General features: G+C 49.4%; 3 protein-coding genes across 3 annotated transcripts; 2 read left to right on the top strand and 1 right to left on the bottom strand.

The window, feature by feature from the left end:
- Positions 1 to 818: 818 nt before the first annotated feature.
- SOX10 (SRY-box transcription factor 10) lies at positions 819 to 7,367 on the top strand (the record flags this gene model as incomplete). Its single annotated transcript, XM_079545971.1, has 3 exons — positions 819 to 1,460; positions 6,081 to 6,346; positions 6,658 to 7,367. Exons 1-3 carry the CDS (start codon positions 1,051 to 1,053, stop codon positions 7,365 to 7,367), a joined length of 1,386 nt encoding a protein of 461 aa, XP_079402097.1. The 5' UTR covers positions 819 to 1,050.
- Positions 7,368 to 12,089: 4,722 nt separating this feature from the next.
- POLR2F (RNA polymerase II, I and III subunit F) lies at positions 12,090 to 15,512 on the bottom strand (the record flags this gene model as incomplete). The annotated part of the gene is made up of 5 exons (XM_079532770.1): positions 12,090 to 12,180; positions 13,484 to 13,555; positions 15,064 to 15,194; positions 15,279 to 15,348; positions 15,493 to 15,512. 5 exons carry the CDS (start codon positions 15,510 to 15,512, stop codon positions 12,090 to 12,092), a joined length of 384 nt encoding a protein of 127 aa, XP_079388896.1.
- A 163-nt stretch (positions 15,513 to 15,675) lies between these two features.
- LOC306944265 (UPF0193 protein EVG1) lies at positions 15,676 to 19,352 on the top strand (the record flags this gene model as incomplete). Its single annotated transcript, XM_079532748.1, has 6 exons — positions 15,676 to 15,754; positions 15,922 to 15,984; positions 16,877 to 17,062; positions 17,840 to 17,974; positions 18,826 to 18,926; positions 19,248 to 19,352. 6 exons carry the CDS (start codon positions 15,676 to 15,678, stop codon positions 19,350 to 19,352), a joined length of 669 nt encoding a protein of 222 aa, XP_079388874.1.
- Between the last annotated feature and the right edge of the window lie 1,849 nt (positions 19,353 to 21,201).

Here is a 21,201-nt window from a genome sequence, read left to right as displayed (position 1 = left end):
ACTTTCTGCCACTTTTTCAGTTTCCTCAGCGAAGATTCATGTCATCCCTTGAAAGTGGAGTGACAGCAGCCTTTGCTCCGCATTGACTTTTGCAGCTAAACAAGAGGCATGCTTTTTTGTAACTTCCTATTTTTTCTTTCTTTCTTTCTTTCCTCCTTTTAACTTCTGTCTAGGGGAGAGATGTTGTGGGGAAGGAGGGGCTTTATTTTTAGAGCTTTTTTTTTTTTTTTTCAAATCAGGGGACAGCGATGCTGTGGCAGGGACTTACAGAGGTGACTGCAGACAGTGAGAGAGGAGGGGTGCACAGGGTGGGCAGCTCAGGTCCTGGGCTTCTCTTCAAGTTGAACTATGTGTGTGTTTGCATCTGGATATGAAGGTGCATATGTATATGTATACACATACTCATATGTACATATACATATACAAGGATGTGTTTGGGGACACGAAGCAGATGTGATTTAGGTATTTGCTCCAAGAGCAGCAAGCACTGGCGTGTCATGCTGGCACTTTCTCCTACTGCTTCTGGGGCTCTGGAGGTGGCTAGGAAATGGGAGATCTGTCCCTTTGGTTCATCCCCCATGGAGATCTGCAAGCAGGCAGGATCTCTGTGAGGTCCCCAGAACCCCCTGTCCTGCATGGTTAGAGCGGTTGCAGGCATGGGTTGATGGTTGGACTAGACGATCTTAGTGGTCACTCCAACCTTTATGATTCTATGATTCTATGATTTTTTGGCACAGCTGGGCAGCTGCCACCGTCCCCTCTGCACATGCCAGTTCGGGACATTTGCAGAGATAAGAGCTCCTGATGGATCAGGGCCCTGACCCATCCCCACCCCCATCGATCACGGGTTTTGCGGTGTGCACGGCTATTGCTTTGCTTGCGCTTTTATCAAGCAGCCCCTGTCTCGTGGTCTGCTCTTCGGAGTGTGGAGTCCCAGTCGGATTTGGTGGCTGCTTTTCCTTTTCTCTATTTTCCTTTTTCTTTTTTTCCTTTCTTTCCTTTGTTTTTCTCTTCCTCCCTTCCCTCCCCAGTGAGAAGAAGGAAGCGACCATGGCTGATGACCAAGACCTGTCTGAGGTGGAGATGAGCCCAGTGGGTTCTGAAGACCACCACTGCCTCTCGCCGGGACCATCCATGGCGTCGGACAACTCTCCACACCTCACCGGCTCTGGAAATGGGGAGATGGGCAAGGTCAAGAAGGAGCAGCAAGACTCGGAGGCGGATGACGACAAGTTCCCTGTCTGCATCCGTGAGGCGGTCAGCCAGGTGCTGAGCGGCTATGACTGGACCCTGGTACCCATGCCTGTTCGGGTCAATGGAAGTAACAAGAGCAAACCCCACGTCAAGAGGCCCATGAACGCCTTCATGGTCTGGGCGCAGGCTGCCCGGAGGAAATTGGCCGACCAGTATCCGCACCTCCACAATGCTGAGCTCAGTAAGACCTTGGGGAAGCTCTGGAGGTAAGAGAGGGTGTGTGAGGGTGTCCTGGTGATGAGGAGAAAAGATGGGGATGGGGAGGAAGGAGGGGGTGTCTCTTGTGCCACTGCTTCCTTACTGGAAGATGCCCACAGGAGGCACAGCCAGCAGCTAGGAGAATGGGGAAGAGTACCCTGTATATGTAGTGAAAGCTTCCTCAGCAGAGCTCACCTCCATCCCAAATGGAGCTCACACTTTTCTTTTTCACCTGTTTCCCTCTGATTTTCCCTGTTGTTTCTGATCATGACACTTATCCTGGTCCTCTCGTACTTGATGGTCAGGGGAAATCTTGTCTCCTTGGCTCACCCTCTGCTGGGCAAACTTATGCATGAACAGAATCTGGTCTCAGCCCCATCAACCATAATTCACCTGTGGCTGCCCCAGGATCATTTGACCTTGGGTCTCATGCTAGCAGGGGAAACTTTTGAGCAGTGCCAGTCTCCCATCTGATCCCCCCTCCCATCCTTCCCAAGGTGGTCCTGGTATTGGCAGGCTGTGCAAGTGCAGTGAGGCTATCAGAGGGGAAAGATAGGCAAGGAGAGACCCTGTATAGTGTGGCTTATGAGTGCCATGATGGCCAACCCACTTTGTCCTCATGAGTCTGTCTATAACAGTAATGCCATCAACCTGTTTAACTTTCTGCTGCTAGCCCCCTACAGTGTCACCCCCTTGCCTTGTACCAACCACCGCACATCATGGCCATCAGCCCACTGTGAAGGGACTCTCATTCCCTTTTCTGCCCTGGCAGCACTGTATGAGAGGAAGATTTGTGCTTCTGATGGGCCACAAGACATTTTTCCAAAACATGCCGTGGCCAGCAGGTCTCCTCCTGACTCCAAACCTCCTGGTGCACAAGGAAGAACTGGGCCCTTAGGCACTGTTTTCTCCCTGTGCTGCAATCCACTTATTTACTCCAGCCCACGAATGTGTTCTATAACTCAAGCAAGGGGATTTCTTTAGGTAGTCAAAGGCAAACATCTCTGATGCTTTTTCACTTCATCCTACTTTGTTCCCCACTGCTTTTCCTTTCCTCTGCCCCATTTGCTGCTCCATCCTTGGGCTCTGCTACTAGCCTCTGACCTCAAGTGAAGCTTGGACCCGTAGCTCTCAGGTCTGGACTGCTCTTTCCCCTTCACTCTGGTAGCCCACTGGTTTTGTCTATCCCTCCCAGCATTTGTTGTCCCCATCAGGGACAGCCGTTCCCACCCAGCCACACCTTGGTGTCCTCTTCCATTTGTTTCTTTATGAACCGATCACCTTCTTCATACTTTGCCCCCATTTCTCTGCTTCCCAGCACCTTCTGGTGCTGTCCAAATCTACCCTGTTTTGTTCCCAAAGTGTAATTTCAATATATTTTTCCTTTACTGGGACACAACTCCTTCCCACATCTTTGCTGCTAGGGCAAATGCAGCTCTCCAAGCTGTGCGAGCCCATACGAGACTGTACTGACTGGGTTATGGGTATTGCCACAGGGCTGGCATCTGAGCTAGCCAGGATGGCACACGTGTGCCCTTCTGTGGGGCTAGGGACAAGAATCAGACAACCAAAGCCCAAGGAATCGGTCCTGAAGGTTACCAGGGCTGCAGCCCTGAGCCAAGATTCTCAGCCATAGTGCAGTTGGGTTGCTCTCCAATTAGTTCCTCATGCACTGAAGGTATACTGTCTGTGAATCAGGGTGGGTGACAAACTCTATTTCCACATAGGCTGCTGCAAGCTTATACAATTAGGGGCTGCATTAGCAGTGCAGGGAATGAGAGCTGGTGAGCACAGAGACTGCCTGCAGACCTTTAAGCCAAGTGCCAGTGATCGGCGATTGGTAGGGATGGCAGAGCCTGGAAAATCCTCTTAAAGACTCATCCAATATCCTAGTACTATGCTTGCTGCATCCCTAACGTGTGGACAAACGTCTCCTGAGGAGGTTGAAGGGGAAGGAGTTATGGTCCCCTTCACCTTCCTCAGTCTGCCCACTTAGGATGCAAAGGATGCAGATGAAGAAGTGAGCGTGCTAAAATGGAGGGTGAGGGCAAGGAGAGGAGGAGGGGAAGGGAGGGTTTCCATGTTTGATGAAAGCTCGCCTTGGCTGCTTTCCTTCCCTGGGGCAGGTTAGAAGCAGCTCTCAAATGGAGGCAGGCTGCTGAAAATGTCGGTGTGATGTGACTCTAAGCCAACGCGCCGGCCAGCAACAACTCTGGAGCCAAAACCAGATGGGAGTTGGGAAGAAGGGGTACAGTGGGGCTGCGGGGAGCAGCACGGAGAGCCTATGAAGAGATCTTTGTATGGGAGTGGCAGCTCCCTCATTTCCTGCACCTCACCAAGGCAAAGAGCCAGGGATGGGGTCATGCCTGTGAGCTCCAGGGCTGTGGACGTGTAGGACCAACCATCCCTGGCCGTGCACCAGGAGATCCCATCCCCACCGCCCTGACTCATTGGCAGCTGAGCCCTGGGATGGGGTCAGGCTGTGGCAGCGCGGCATGATGCCAAGTGGTGGAAGGGAAAGATGGGAAAGATGGGAGGGAGGACTTTGGCTCCTCTTTCTCCTCCAGAGTGGGGTGCCAAAGGGGTGAGTGCTTGGTGTCAGGCTGAGTGGAGGTGGCTGTGTTAAGCCCCATGAGGGCTTTGCTCCGTGATCCATATGTTCTCTGCCCATGCGAGATTCCTTTGCATTGTCGATGGAGGAGTGTGGGGGGCAGAGGGGGAGGGCAGGAAACAAGTGAAATCCAAATCCCCCAAATCTCCTGGCCTTTGCCTGCTCGCACCAGTTTCACTTTGCTAAAGCCGATTTGAGCTCTGATCCCAGTGAGAGGGAGGAGGGAGCAGGTAGGCTGGGGAAGGAGAAGACAAAGGCACAGGGAGTAGACTTCCCGCTGTCCTGCTGGCAGCGCTGCCAGCAGGCTGCTGGCCAGAAGAGAGGAGGTGAGGAGTCCAGGCACCAACAGAGGGCAGGCAGCTGGCTTCTGTGCAGACTCAAGTGACTCTTTTTCCAGGAGGCAGATATTCAAGGCTGAGCTTCGGTCTCCTGCTCATCTCTGTCCAACATCCAGCCTCTTCCTCCAAGCGGTACCTATGTAAATTGAGACCTTCCATTTCCAGCCATTTTATTAGTTTTAGCACTACCTGTGTTGGGAGTAAAGAAGCCTGAGCCCAGCTGCCATGTAGAGAAGTGTTGTAAGGGTGCAGTTTGCCTCCATTCTCTCCTTTCATAGAATCATAGAATACCCTGAGTTGGAAGGGACCCATAAAGGACCATCGAGTCCAACTGCTGGCTCCACACAGGACCACCCAAAAATTAGACCATATGTCTGAGAGTACTGTCCAGACACTTCTTGTACTCCAGTAAGATTGGTGCCATGAGCATTCCCCTGAGGAGCCTGTTCCAGGGCCTGATCGCCTTATGGTGAAGAACCTTTTCCTGATATCCAACTGGACTGTCTCTTCTTTGTCTCCCATGGAGAAGGGTTGTTTTCAAGGATGAGGTGAAGTTGTCTCCCAGTCCTCGATGCCTTGGACAGGCTGTCCTTTCGACACCATGGAGGGCAGATTGGAGCAGCACTGGCAGAGGGATTAGAGCCCTCCTGGAGCTGTGAGCATGGTGTAGAGTGGTGGGAGGGGAAGAGAAAAGCTGGTGTTGGATTCACAGTGGCTCAGTTGCTTTAAGCTGCAGGATTAAGGAGGTGGAGGAATGCAGTGTGCGGCCGTGACCTTCTCAGGCTGCCTGGAGTGAACCCAGGTCAGCACTGTAATGGGCTGCAGACCGCCACACACCTTCTGACTGATGGGCAGAAGGTGCTCAAAAACCAGTCACTGGCTGCTGAAGCCTTTCATCCTCCTCTGCAGCTCTACCTGCGTACTCCTCCTCTCTCACCTTCAATTTTTCAGATCAATCCAGGTCTTTCTATCTGTGACAACGCTTTCAATTGAGCAGAATAAGTTACATTTAAAGCTAAAGACTTAAGGAGTACCAAGATGCTGGCTTATCCCCATCCCCAGGCAATTCTTTTGTTGGGAGAAAAAAGGGGTGAGCATCTCATAAATGTGAAATATTTTGCCATTTGTGTGCCCAGCAGTAGTTCGACGAGACGGGTCCCTTTTGAGAGTGCTGCTCTCTGATCAGAAGTAGGATGACTTTGAGTCACAAGAATATTTGAGGGGAAAATGGTAAAATTAAACTCAAGTGTTTCCAAGTGGAGATCTGTTAGAGCCTTGAGCAATGAAGCTGTTTTCTCTGAGCTGTCCTGTCCGCATGTTGCATGGTTTCTTTGGAGATCCTATCTTACCCACAGGAGCTCATGATCAGGCAGGAGAACAGAGAAGGACCTCACATTTGTACATCTTTTATCCAGAGACCATGATTCATCTATTTCTACAAGGTCTAGTGACATAGAATTTGTTTTTTTTTGCAGTAAGAAGAGCTGGATATTTGTGCTTCAGCCTACAGCTGCCAACACCAATCACTGTCATTTGTGCTCAGTAGAGCCATAAATTTTCCTTTGGGGTTGAAACTAAAAGATAAGTTAGTTTGTTGAGCTTAATTGGGATACTGTGATTCTTTTTCTGATGTTCCTGCCCCTCTCCTTCCCCTGTTTTTTACCATTTTGGCCCTGCAGGCTGCTGAACGAAAGCGATAAGCGTCCTTTTATTGAAGAGGCCGAGCGGCTGAGGATGCAGCACAAGAAGGACCACCCCGACTACAAATACCAGCCACGGAGGCGGAAAAATGGCAAGGCCACGCAGGGCGAGGGCGAGGGCCAGGTGGAGGGGGAGGCTGGCGGGGCTGCTGCTATCCAGGCTCACTACAAGAACACCCATCTGGACCACAGGCATCCTGGGGAAGGGTCACCCATGTCCGATGGGCACCCGGAGCACTCTTCAGGTGAGTCCCATGGCTCCATGAACAAACTGGTAGGTGACAACGATCTGGGAAGCTCAAGAAAACAAGCCATCACCTTAGGGATATGTCTCACATTGCTCATGACCTGACAAACACTGTTGGAGTCGGTGGTATAGTGACAGGCCCTGGTTCCCAGAGCACTTGCATTCCTCCGGTCAGGTTGGATAGATATCATTCCTTACTTATCATGGCTTACTGGGAGGAGCAGAGTTGATGTGTGCTGCCATCCAGGTGTAAAGCAGTAACTCACTTCTTGTCCTTCTTTCCTCCTCAAAATGTTTTTCACACCGCAGGTCAGAGCCACGGCCCTCCCACTCCTCCCACCACCCCTAAGACCGAGCTGCAGGCAGGCAAAGCTGACTCCAAGCGAGAAGGGCGTTCCCTAGGGGAAGGGGGAAAGCCACACATTGACTTCGGCAACGTGGACATCGGGGAGATCAGCCATGAAGTGATGTCCAACATGGAGACCTTTGATGTCAACGAATTCGACCAATACCTGCCACCCAACGGACACGCCGGCCACCCAGGCCATGTTGGGGGCTACGCAGCAGCCGCTGGCTATGGTCTTGGGAGCGCCCTGGCTGCGGCCAGTGGACACTCAGCCTGGATCTCCAAGCAGCATGGAGTCTCCTTGTCTGCCACCACATCACCAGTGGTGGACTCCAAGGCCCAGGTGAAAACGGAAGGGTCTGCCCCTGGAGGTCATTACACCGATCAACCCTCCACCTCCCAGATAGCTTACACATCCCTGAGTCTGCCCCACTACGGTTCGGCCTTTCCCTCCATCTCCAGGCCCCAGTTTGACTATCCTGATCACCAGCCCTCGGGACCCTACTACAGCCACTCCAGCCAAGCCTCCGGCCTCTACTCTGCCTTCTCCTATATGGGACCTTCCCAGCGTCCTCTTTACACTGCCATCTCTGACCCCACACCCTCCGTGCCACAGTCTCATAGTCCCACACATTGGGAACAGCCTGTGTATACGACTCTCTCCAGACCATAGGGAATGGGGAACAGTGACCAAAGCAGCGACGGAAAGGCTCCGAAGAATCCGCACAGGCAGAAGAGCCTCCGAACTCCGAGGTCACTCAGTGCCACCATCCAGCCACCAGAACCCACTGAGTATCTGGAAGCGCCTTTCTTGACCCTGGCTATCGCTGGCTCACCCGCCTCCAGGAAGGTTTTTCGTCCTTTCGCCCTGTACCGATTTCACGCAGGCCACACAACTGGCTTGCAACACCTTATTGGCCTTCTAGATGAGGAAGACTCAAGACATGGAGTGACGGGTCTGTGGTGGGCTTCGTTGTGCGCACCCTGGACTGTAAGAGGAGAGAGACTGTCCTTTCCTTCCCCTCCTCAACCTCCTCCAGCAAATTAGCAAGTGTTTCCAAAAGGCCTCTTGTCAAAACTCTTTGTCAGCTGCTGCGGGTGAAGGGTGCTTGCTCAGCCTTGGTGAACATGTCATGGGAGGAGGAGTTGGGAGGACGGCATGGCCGGCTTCCTTGCATCAGTGTTGTGCAGCAGTCCTGCCTAAGATTCACACATGCATGAATCTTGATCCCTGCTGGAAGACCAACTTATGCTTGCCTCCCTGCTGATTTCCACAGCTGCACGCTATAGCTTTTCTCCCCACCTCTTCCCTCTGTCCCATCTGTTTAATCCCATACTCCTTCCTGCATGGATTTTATAAGGCTTGACTGAACAGTGCGGAGGATTCAGGAACGCGCTGTCAGCCTTAGCCTCATATCATAGCCTGTATGTGTGTATGCGTGTTTGTGTAAGGAGTTGAGGAGAGGTGGGGAAGGATCTGTGAATCATTCAGGTGCTGTGGGTGAATCCTCTCTTCTTGCAATTTAATTTCTATCATTCACTTGTGATTCAGATTTCTGGGCATCTCAGTCCTTCCCAATCTCTTCAGTATCCCAACAATCTCTCAGCAAACCAGGTCCTTGCTCCTCCAGCATTTGACTGTGTCTGCTGAAAACGTGAAGGCACCAAGAAAGCTACGATGCACTTGCCAACACCCAGACGTAGTTGCAATAATCCAATACTCTGAGCACTGCTCCAAACTCAGGCCGATGGTGTGTACATCGCTGCTCATTTGTTCATCACGTTATTGCAATCTGTCAGCACCTCCCTCCTACTTTTGCTCAGGATGGAAAGATACTCTTGTGGATATAAGCAAGGTAGATATGCACCCAATATTGGATGACTACAAAGAAAAGAACACTACTTATGTGCAGAACTCATTTTCACCTCTGGGTTTCAAGCTGGAAACAAGCAGCTCTTGCAGTCAGATCGACCCTTTTTGTTCAGCCCATCTCCTGAGGACAGCCTACTTAATTCTCCTTTGTCACCTCCAGGACTGGGTGGTGCGTTCTGCCAGGGAGTGAACTGGCCAAGAAGCTGCTGCAGGAAAAAGTGACTCCTGACAACTGATCACAGAGATGTGTTGTGGGACCTTCTAACGGGTAATTCAGTCTAGAAAGATAAAATACTTCAACCGAACGTGGACTGTGATTCGCGTCACTGTTTCCCTCCATTGATATGATGTCAGATGTCCTTCCCACCTCCTTTAGCTATGGATGACTTCTTGTGGTGTCTGAAGAGATCACATAGAATGTTTGTTCCCTGAACGCATGTAACCTATTTGAGCCCTGTCCTCTTATTTATGCAAGTAGCACCTTCCTCCCCCTGCTCCCTTTCCCCAGTCTCTATGCTGCCCTAGCACCATTAACTCTGCATTAAACATATGGAATAATAAACTTAAAAGTTTCATTTTCATGTCTCTGGATTATTTTTTTTCACCTCTTTCTTGAAAGTCTCTGATTTTTCCCTCCAGTAGATCTGTCATGTCACCACACCACCACACAGATCCCATGAATGGCTCTCCTTGGCCCATCATTCAGAGGACACAGCCACAGCTTCAACTGGCTTACTGTGCTCTTTCATGGAGACGAAACTCACATGCTCATAAGCCAGCTCCAGTCATTTCTTTCATGGGTTGCTGTTCCTAAGCTAAAACTCAGCCCATGCCATGAAGAAGAGCACTACTTCGCATGTACTTCACCCAAGAATTTCTGTATCTTCATTATTAATTATCTACAGGAGTGCAGTTTCTCCTCTCAGTTCCTCATCTCTAGATGATACTCTGATGTATTGATCTCTGATGTATTTTGGAAAGCAAGCATTTGTTTCTTTGTAGAAACTCAACTCCTGTTTTCCAGAGGTAAGAACATAAATACACACATACAGAGTATGGTCGAGAATAGAGGTATGTAACCTGTTGTTGAAAGAAAACATGTTGGTCATCAGATCCTACGAGTTCTGAAGAGTTGAGGAAAGAATACGTGCAGGGGATATTGGTCTGCCTGAGAACATCTCTCAAGGCCAATGGGAACATCTAAGACAGAATTACACTGAATAAAAAAACTCCACAAAAATTACAAAATAGGGTCCAAGACTTCAAAGCATGATCTATTCTGTGAGTTTATGTTCACTGAACACTTAATAGGTGAGTAGAATAAGCAAGTCTAGGAAATGCAGAGCACTCCGCACAGTTTGGATGTGGTCCTTATAGGGCCGATGTCTTAATGACATCTAAAAACAGTGATGCCAATCTAAACAATTCCATGCAAAATAGGACTGTGACCACTCAGTGGAGAGGAGAAATCTCTACCCCAAATTGTGGGCTGTACAGAGGGAAACTATTGCACCGCTGAGCAGATTCATGTGGAGGGGATAAAGGGAGCCATGGCAGAGCTAGAGCAGGAGAGCTGATCACAGGAGTAGAAGAAAGGCAACAGTGTGGGTGAACAGAAGACTGGTAGAAGAAAGTACTTAACCATACACACGTACCCTTTTCCAGTTCTTCAAACAAAGAAAGAGGGCTCCACATCAACCATTCTCCAGTGGAAGGGGATGTCTCCTCTCATCCAAGAGTGCCCCCACAAGTAGAACACCGCTGGTAACAGAGGGGTTAACCAATCCTCCTGCAGCCTAGAAGGAGCTGGCCCAGCATCCTTCCCTATCCCTTTAATCGTATCTGATACAGATGCAAGGCTGGGGAGGGGAGGCGGGCAGGGAACAAAGAAGCCATTTAAAAATAATAAAAAAAAAAGGACAAGAAAACGACCCCCGCGCTCCATGGCGGACGCCAGAACGATTGCACAAAGGCACCATTTCAGGGCTGAAATTTCACCACACCAACGTGATTAAAGGATTCCACAGAGGGTGGGGGGAGAAGGCTGAAGGCCACAGTACTGCAAATTAACCTTTTCTTAGTAAGGATGGCCTGGATCAGGAAGCACTTGCATTCCCTGGGGTCAATCCCCTTCCCGCACCTGCAGGCATCTCCATATCCCCCCCTCTGAGCTTTTTGCCCACAGACCCACTCTACTCTTGCATTCTTGCCTCCCCCTCCTGCGCACACTGCATCCCTGCACAAACCAACAAAGGAAGGGTGGATGGGAGGGTGTTCTTACAGGGAGCAGTAAGAGGATGACATACAAGGCTGGTTATATGAGCTAAGTTCCCAGGCAGGTGCATTCACACTCCCGCTGGGATACGGATCCACACATACAGCACAAAGAATGCATGCTTCAAACAAGCACAGACTAGGCGGAAAAATCCTCCCCGAAGCTCTGCAAAGAGAAAAACAACGTAAAGCAGAAACAACAGGTGCATTTTTTAATAAGATCACCTGCTACAGAGACAGAGTGTTCTGCTCCAGAGCTCAGAGGAAGAACCTGGGAGCAGAGACAATTAAGACATGAAAACCAAGCAGTAGCTGGCTGGAAGCCCTCCCAGATTTTAATGCATCCACCTAACTTTTTGATTTCAGCAAGGGGCTGCATTTTTCTTTTCCTTGCGCATCAGAAGTGAGAATGAAGGGACCTTAATGGGACAAATCACCAATCTGTCATCACGCTACAGATTACAGAAGAGGACTCTAGAATTTAACTATTGCTGTGCCACTGCAAGAGCTTCTGGTGTTCATGTAAGTGAGATGCCTTGAGAGAACCCATGCACAAAGGACCACCAGCTCCACTGCACATCAGAGAACAGCAGCACGAGTGGCAAGAGTGGCAATTTAACCTACAACTGCTGAGCTAGTAGGGCTGTCACTGGCGACTGTGCTTCCGGCTGGGGCAGTGCCACTGAAAGGGGATCCCCATCGCTGATAAGCAGCAGGAGCAGGGAAACAATAGGTGATTTGATGAGAGCTGCTCTGCGATACTCCTGAGAAGACCCACAGCCAGCACTGGCCAGAGAGGAAATTGGAGGTTTCCACAGCAACCTGCTCAGGGCACAAAGGCCCAACTGTCTAGGGAGAAGGAATGGAAGTGTCTCAGCGCTCCTGTTTTAAGAAGGGCTGGAATCTTTCTGAAGCCAAAGTACCTGCAAGATCACTTCTGTACAACGGCCCTTTAATTGGCTGTTGGTCCTATAACCAGGGAGGAGCTGTGGTGGAGGCAGTTACTGTACTCTTTACCCCAGATAAAACATATGGGCTGCTCAGTTGGAAAAAAGGCTACGATGAAAGCATAGTGCTTGACTCGCTAATATTAATAAATAGGGCCCATGCAGACTGACACAGAATGAAATGGTAACAACCAAGCCGGCGTACAGGAGAAAGAATTTATAATTTATTTATACAAATATAAACAAAAATAGAAACATCTGCTGGAGAAGGAAAGAATCAAAAGCAACAGCCAGAGGCCGATCAGTCTGTGATAATTAGCTCATCCACACCCCAGTCCTCATAACTCCCATCAGGCAGGTAACGACGGATGATAATAGGAATCTTGCGTGCTCTGGAGGGAGGAGAGAGAGGTGAATAGAAATGCCACAGCCTTCACTATGCCATTTCAGCAGGCAATGGCACTGCTGACTTCAGGAAGCTCATGGTAGACCTATGTAGTACTGGTGATTTGGAAAGTCTCAACAAAATTCTCCCTTGTAGGTGCAAAGCATTGAGCATCTTAAGTCTCAAAACAATCAAAGACTGACAGGAACACAGCATCTGCTAACAGCAGTTCCAATTGGAAAGCAAGAAAGCACTGAATACAATTTGACTTAGTGGAAGCAGATTTAAGAGCAAAACATAATTAGATGGTCCAGAATCTAACCAGAGGATCAGGTTTAGAACCATATCAGACCTGAAAAGTAATACAGCGCTTTAACGATCACATCCAGAGCTGCTGTTTTTCCAAAAGCAGCTTCCTCATGCCAAGAATTGCAATTTAATTCTGGCACAGCACAGGATGCCACTGTATTTTGTGTCACACCCTGACTGCTTTCTAGAGCACACACTCAGATGGTGACCTGAACCAACTCAGGCTGAACTTGGAGATCTGACTGGAACACAACCCATAGAGGTTTTGGCAACGATAAAGGGAGCTGTAATAGATGTAAAGTCTGCAAAAGCAACTGCAATGCTCTGAGCAGAGGGACAAATCAATTCAAGAATGGGAATTAGTAAGTAAAATAATCCAGTTACTCTGGTGAAGGATACCTGCCTGTAACATAGTAATCTGCTGACCATACTGGCAAACTGTGGGCCACTCTGCTGGGGGCCTCTAAGTAGTGATTCAGAAACTACGTGTTCAGTGACAGAAGAGGTTCAAATGAATCTCTCCATAAGCAAGAGGTGCATTTCCTGCTAGCACAATAAGCCAAGTATCAAAGGGTGCAGTGAAACAACATTCTTATCAGTCTCCACATCACCAAGCTGACCCTAATTTTGTTTATTTAAGCCAGCAATTCATTTGAACACAGGTCTGTTCAGAAGGCTGCTTCAAATCGATTCCTTTCAGGGAATTAAATTGATTCCTTATGGGGATCTTGGGTTCTCATCACAGAAACGACTGATATACAAGAGGTCAGAGCACTGCTCATCATTAGGAGTTTGCAAGAACTCCTGGGATGGAAGTGAGCAGCTGTGGAGAAGGTACAAGGTGGGAAAGCAGAAGTCAACTGCAATATTCCCTGTCGTTGATGAAAAAGAAGGTTGTCTTGGAATATACTGCATGGAATAAGTTGCTAAGTGCTGAGATAAGCAGAGGATTGCTTGCTTTACAGAAAACAATACATACACTGCCAAGGGCTGGGACTTACTTGAGTTCTTTCATGGCAATCAGCAACGGGTCTGTCTCTCCTTCCAACTCCACCATCACAGGTGCACACATCCTGGGAAAACATCAACAACCATTTGAGAGAACACAGGAAGAATCACAGAAAGACAGAAGGGACAGCTAAGCACACAACTGCATACTGCAGTCTTATCCACTCTGGGAAGAAGGTTTTCCCCAAGCAGCTATGGACTGAGTTTTCATTTGAATGTTCCTAATCCACCCCTCATCCTCTGCTAGTCAGCTGGGACTTGAGTGCTGGTCAGATACACACCTGTCTAGTCTCACTGTGCTGTACTTAAACATGAAAAATAAGAGTAGATCTATAAAAATAAAGATTTGAAACACTATAAAATGGGCATCTGACTTGCTTGCATCTTCAAGGCTTCCTTCAAAGGAAAACAAAGGGTTAGATTTACGATGCACTCTATCTCTAGAGGGAAAAAACAAATGCATTTTGGTAAGGGCTGTAACAGAAGAGCAAGCACAGTTGACAACTATCTGTCTCAGGTGGCAGCAGAAGAAACAGAAATTCACGTTATGTGTGTGTAAGGCCACTGGGGGGCTGCTGCTGGCCTAGAGTCAACACCAAAAGCAGAACATGGAAGTGAAACAGATCAGGCACCAGTGTTTTGGATGAAACGTCTGGCGCTGGCCCATTTCATCTCTTCCATTCTTTTGGCCTGCCACCAGTTGAAAGAACACACACAGAATTCCTTCCTGGAGTAATAACCGGGCAAAGAATAGCTCAGCAAAGCAACCATTAAGCAAAGATCATTTAGAAGCTCGTCGGTCAGATCAGCATAATTTTCAGGGTGAATGCAGCTAAGATAAACTCAGAAAACTCCTTTCAGTGCAATTTCAACACAGTCTAATAATCTCACCTACAGGGCACTTCAAAAATATATATATATAATCACAAAACTTTCTGGCATGCAATATTAAAACAGCTCTGGACAGGTAAAAGGAAAAATTTGAGGAGTTAGCCTTAACAGTACTTAAAAGAGAATTTAAATGTTATTACTATTAGAAGTGATGCTTCACTATTCCAAATACTTAGCAAATGTACAGTTTGCCACAGTAAAATCATATGCTTCAGACTTCAGGTTATGCCATTCCTAGAGTTTTTACAGCCTTGTGATAACAATTAATGATATTACAGAGTATCCCTTCCTCAAAACTTAATTTTGTGAAAGTAGTTCCGAGCTTCCCAGCTCATGCTGGCTGCCTTACGAAAGGCAGAAACCAGAACCACAATGCCACGTTACCAACTCTGTTTGCCTGTGACCTCCGAGCTCATTAGAGTGTGGGAGCATCTTGTTTTATAGGTACAAAACCCACAACATCTGCTGGGGTGAGACTCAGAATTCATGTGTGACTAACAGCTTGCAGTATTGCTTTTCGCTGTTGACCGAGATGGTGATTCCCAAGCTCAACTGCCAGGCAAAGGATCACATGAGGTTTTAGGAAGAAAGGAAGGAGCTTTAACAGAGAGAGACGTTAGAAGAATGCAGTCCTACAGTAGGGATGTGTAGGTATGGCTGGGATACAGATATGAATACTCACGCTATTTGAAGGGCACGCGTGCCCAGAACTCTGGCTCGCTCGTACTTGGTCATGTATGGGGTGGTGATGCGCTTCTGGTTTGCTGCCTGTCGCTCTCCGGAGGGGAGGATCTCCACGTTCTCCTGTCCCTCCTAGGAAAAGCACAGCACCGTTAGAGGTCGACTGAAAGCCCAGCAGCAGGCCAGCCAGCCGGCCAGGTCCTGCAGAGCACCCACCTCCTCTACGTTCTCCAGATCATCCAGCCCCTCGTCTTCCTCCACATCATCGAAGTCATCCCCATCAAAGCTGCGGGAGAGAGGCAAGCACACATCGCACAACGCGCCCAGGCCGGGGGACAGGACCCAGGCCTGGGCCTGAGCTTAGCGTTGAAGCCGGCGGTAGGCCCAGGCCTTAATCCCAGCCCTCACACCGCCCCAGCCCCGCTCTCACTTGTCCTCGTTGTCCGACATCTTGCTCCCTTTCTCCCCGGCGGAAGTACGATTCACTTCCGGTCACCCGACACGTGACGCAACGTTTTCCGGAAGTAGCCCGGCGGCGCCGTTGCCGCGGAGACGGGACGCCGCTCTGCCCGCCCCGATCTCTCAGCTTCTTCTCCCAACGTCGCCACCAACCATGGCCTCGTCGACGGGAAGGAGATCAGCGAGAAGAGGCAGAGCCCGGTACAGCCCCGAGACCCGGGAGGTGCTGAGAGGTAACGGGTTTTGCGGGAGGGAGGGAAGGCCCCGGGAACGCGGGGAAGGTTGCAATGTGGAGCAGTCAGATAAGTGCGTTTCCCCCCAGGCTGGCGTCTGTCCTGGGTGCTGTGTGGCCCGGGGAGCCCATTGGGCTATGTGGTGACACGTAGCTGCTGTTTTTTAGCCCTGATGGAGGAGTCGAAGCTGACGAGTTTCCAGAGGCGATGCCTGATGGACTGCCTGAGGCGTGAGTGGTGCCCACCTGCAGCTCCTTCCCCAGCACTGTGGTGAATGGCTTCTGCTGCTCGCACTGAGGGATGGCATTCACCTTCTGCTTGGTTGGGGGGATGCGTCCTGTTCTCTCCATGTTTCTTGTGGGTGCTCATTGAGATGTCCCCAAGGGACTTGATGTGATGGTGTGAGGTTTCTGTGGAACCAGGATTCGCAGCCTCAAAGGTCACCTGCGTCCTGGGCCGCATCAAAAGAAGGGTGGCAGAAGGGTGAAGGGAGGTGACTGTCACCTTCTGCTCTGCCCTTGTAAGACCCCATCTGGAGTTCTGTGTCCAGGCCTGGGGCCCCTAACACAAGAAGGATATGGAGCTGTTGGAATGGGTCCAGAGGAAAGCCACAAGGATGCTCAGAGGGCTGGAGCACCTATCCTGTGAAGACAGGCTTGGGGAGCTGAGCTTGTTTGGCACGCAGAAGAGAAGGCTCTGGGGAGACCTCACTGCAGCCTTCCAGTACTTGAGGGAAGCTTACAAGAAAGATGGAGACAGACTTTTTACACTGTATAATGGTGATAGGACAGGGGGGAACGGCTTTAAACTAAAAGAGGGGAAATTTGGTTTAGGTATTGGGAAGAAATTCTTCACTGGGCGGTGAGGTGCTGGCACAGGCTGCCTAGAGAAGCTGTGGGTACCCCATCCCTGGAGGTGCTGAAGACCAAGTTGGATGGCCCTGGGCAGCTTGACCTGGTGGATGGAAGCCCTACCAATGACAGGGGCTTGGAGCTGGGTGGGCTCTAAGGTCCCTTCCAACTTAAGCCATTCTATGATTTTATGATCTTCTGCTGGCAGTCGGCTGGGGCCACTTGCTCAGTCTCCTCTGTCTGACATCAGTATGTTGGGTTTGTTCTCTAGGGGGAGATTCTCTGCCCCTCCAGTGCCACCCCACCTCCAGCCAAGAACCAGTGCCCTCACCTCCTGCTTCCTTCCCACCATGCCGCCAGCCAAGCAAGCTGTCAGCTAAACCCCATCTTCGGCCTGCTGAGGTCTGCCGGGCAGGAGATGCCTACACCCGAGAGAAATTCAAGCCACAGGCAAGGCGTAAGTAAGCAAGCATTGCAGATAAATAAATTGTGCAGCCCAGTTCTTCTCTTTCGCTTGTGTCTAACACTTCAGCACCCTTAGGGAGTGTATAGGAACTGCTGAGCCACAGACTGAACCTCTGATTGATCACCTGAGGTGAGCAATGAGTCAGCCACAGGAGCACAGTTGAAGGCAATTCACCTGTGCTGCCGCAAGGGGTGGAGCCAGGCTCCATCTCTCCTAGACCTAATTAAGAGCTGGCTACCGGGGGGAGGATCTCTTCTGGAGATCCACTTTGCTGGAGTTTTTTAAGTGAGCCTAGAATACAGGTAAGCTTTCTATCTATTCTCTTTTTGTTATCATAATCTGCTTTGCCTAACTCTCTTGTTTATTTTGTAATTATAGCATCTTAATATTCATTGATTATACAGGGAGTATTCTTAATTATTCTTTAAGCTTTCTTCTTCAAAGATGCTTAAAAAAGAGACCTCTGAGGGAGTGCCTGCTGCAAATGCTCACAGAGTTCTGCCTGCTGACTATGGGGACAGTAGGTGACAGGAAGTCACATAACCTTGTGTAGCAAGAGAGTACTATATAATTTTCTACCTTGTAAACATGGGTGGAACTTCAGAGGTCAGATTGGTTTGCCCCTTACTATGTGTAGCATGGTTCAGTCTGGGGCTGCACCATCACTTACATCATGCTTTCTCTGCCATTAGCAGCAAAGCAGGGCAGGCAGCTCCTTGCTGAGGGGACACACTGCTAACAATTCATTTTTATCCATGGTATTCACAGGAGATTTGGAAAGGGAGAAGCAGAGGCTCCAAAATATCTTAGCAACTGGGAAGGATGCGGTGGAGCACCGAGCAAAACAGAAACTGGTTCAGACAAAGGAAGAGGAGATGCCTGAGCTTGACCGCTTTGAAGAACGTATGTCTCTGTGTGATCTGGAGGAAGGCACAGGGTTGGCCTGGGCAGCTGTGCCCTCCAAGGGTTGGGATGACAGGCTGTGCAGCCACAAATCTGAAGCCCACGGTGAAAGGGCACAGATGCCAGGTTCCACGAGGAAGGACTTAACTGCTGAGATGCTGTGATCTGGCCTTGCCTGCAGAAGTTATACTGCAGTGGTTTTGTTGGGAGATGCAAGCTGTCTGGATTGCCCACACAAGACAAACTGGTGGCAGAGGAATACCTAGTGAATTGCTGGGGTAGCCTGGGCAGAAAGCCCACGTGCTGTGGATCCTTTCTTCAGCCAGCACAACTCAGTGTAACCATCCTGACTGTGGTTTTGGCTCTGTTTACTTTGACTCCAAGATCAGTGCAGTCACAGAAGTAGAGCTTAAATGCAGAGCAGGATTTTAGCAGTGGTGTACTTTGGCTTGCAGAGTACTCTGGGATAACATAGCTCTGGCCTATCTGTCTCTGTACACGAATCTCCTGTGTATGTGAGCACTTCAGCCAGCTCTTCCTTAACCAGGTCAGCACAGATTGACAGCAGCCTAATAATGAGAATTGCCTGTACAAATTGTCTATTACAAAGAAAAGTGGGATGTGGAAGGGAGCTGTGCAGAGGAGAAGGGCTTCCACAAAAATGTAAGGGACTGTCAGAGTGTTTTGGTGGCCTGGGCAAGACGTGTAGGTATCAGAATAGATACCATTCCTGTCTTGTGGGGCCACTGTTCCAGCAGAACTAGGGCTTGAGGCCTCACAGCCAGATGGAAAGGTGTTTTCTTGCCTTTTGGCTGGATCCTGTTTCCACAGTGTTTTCTCTTGTCTGTCAGTGGTGAATGAAGTTTGGGAGAGGAGGGAGTTCCTAGCAGAGATGGAAGCCCTAGGACAGGGCAAGAAGTATCAGGGAATTATCTTCACTGAAATCTCACAGGTATGTAAGATTCTTGGCAACAATGGTCCCACACTGTGCCTTGAGGGCATCACCCATGTCAGAATCTTTCAAGCAGTCTCCCTCTGACAGCCAAGGGGGGAATAGGTGGGGAGAGTTTGCTTTTGCAGCTAAAAGCAGGCATGAGTTTGAGAAATCAGGTAATGTGATTTTCAGCCTTTCTTTCCACATCTACATGTAACTTAATCAGGGAAGGAGAACCTTTGTTCCTGGAGCTGACAAAAGGAAAAAGGAGAGGGAAAAAAAAAAAAAACCTGCTACTCCTGGCATTCTCACTCAGCCCTTCCCCTTTGTGCTTCGCAGAAAATACGGGAGATGGAGATCATTGACAAGAAGAGAAGTGAGGAAGTGAAAGAGATCGTGACAAAAGACTTTCCTAGTGGGAACAAATGTGGTGTCCTCGACTAGGCAAGGGAAAAAACACAAGTGCAGTTTGTTCCCAACTCTTCTCCCAGGCCCTGGGCATTGGTGTCTCAAGGCCTGGCCTGTGCCTTGCCCATCTCCTTGTGGTTCCCCTGAAGAGGGGGCAGTGTGACCTGTTGCCTAAAGCCAGAAGGCAGGAACAATTTGTACACAGCTTGTAACAGAAGCAAGCTGCTATAAATCCTCCCCACAGACTGGATCCCTTCACACTTTACAACCTTAAATAGATGAAAACACAGTAGCAGCTATTAAAGCATGACATAGAAGAGCCTCCTTCTGAGTCTGCGTTGTTTCAGAGTACAGCACTCTGCACAGCTGAAAACATCACCCCTTCTCCTCCATCTACCAAGAGGCAGAGGTTTATGGTGGCAGTACACTGCAAACACATCACCACCCACATCTACAACCCACTCCAGTCCACGTGAGCCTGGGAATGGCTGTGTTGACACGTGTGAGGAGGAAGATGCAGTCGCCTGGCCTTGCACAAATGCGAGCCTCCAACATTATTGCAGGTCAGCATAACTGCATCAGCAGACTTCTCAGCAGCAGCTGAACTGGGCAGGCGCTCAGGAACACAGCTGCAGCATGGGGGATTGGGGAGAGGGGATTTCAGCCTAGAGCATGTTGATCTTTGCAGCAGGCTTGCTGTGGTTTTTTGGTTCCTGAAAGCATGGTATGCTGAATAGCCATCAGCTGCCCACAGTGCCTGGAAATGGCTGTTGACTCACCAGCCTGAAGCATGATGCTCCTTTATTCCCACATAAAAACCAGCAAAATGAAACTAGAAATTAAGATCCCATCATATGCTTCTTAGCAATACTCGTCAGCCACTCCATAAGAAGGCAGCATTTCTGTCCCCAGGAATAAGAAACCTAAGCTGTGATTGTTTTTCAAATCCAGTATTTATTTCTGACCAGATGAATGGAAGTCATAGAGTTAGTACAGCATAATTTCCAAATCAAGGTTCTGACCAGGCATGGGGTCAAGGGGTGTCAGGCTGCTGCAATCCTGATAGCCTATGGCAACAGTGACACAACAGCAGGCTCTAGAACAGATTTGTTTCTCCTTGGAGAAGAGCTGTGCATTAAGATCCCTCCCCTACCCCCCAACCCCTGCTCCTGATCAGCCTGCTGGGGTATTATGGCAAGTGGCATGGCGTGCTGCCACTCACCCATGGTCACTCAGGGTTTGGGAAATAGATCTTTTTACAGAACGCTACGCCAGCCATGTTGCAAGGCACTGCTCTAAAAGTGTTTTGGCTAAAGCCTGCTGTATTTTTGGAAGGGAGCGCAGCAGTTTGTTCGGGGCTGGCATGACTAATTTGCTAATGGGAAGGCATGACAAACAGCTGACCAACCAAACACCCATGGAAGTCAATGTCTAATTCAAACTGACAAAACAACTCAATAAATAGCTCCTCGGCTTGGAGGAGAAGGCAAGAAACAAAAATGGAAGGAAGAGGGGAGAGCTGAAAGAATACTGTTCCCCTCTTCCTTCCTCCAACATACACGCACACGCACACGTACAACAAATAAAATAAGGGTTTTAAAAGTTTTAGGGCAAGTTTGAATTCATGTAGAAAAGGAGGCATAAAAAATAACCAGCCAAACCCTCTTCACATGTTTTTAAAGTACATACAGACGAAACTGGGGAAAGGTCAGTTGTGACCATGCAGTTCTCTCCAGCCACTCAAGGGTGGCACTGGTGAGCAGGGGCACAGGCTTGCCCATTACCGGCACTAAGTCAGTCTTGTGCTTTTCTGCCCTTGCCTAGAAAAGGAATGTTTCTCCCTCCCCCTGAAGGCAGCAGGCAGTGGTGCTTAGCAGCAGTGGGG

Source organism: Tetrao urogallus (assembly GCF_951394365.1).
Source record: "Tetrao urogallus genome assembly, chromosome: 1".
NCBI classification, from domain to species: Eukaryota; Metazoa; Chordata; class Aves; order Galliformes; family Phasianidae; genus Tetrao; species Tetrao urogallus.
This window is presented reverse-complemented; position numbering and strand designations above follow the sequence as displayed.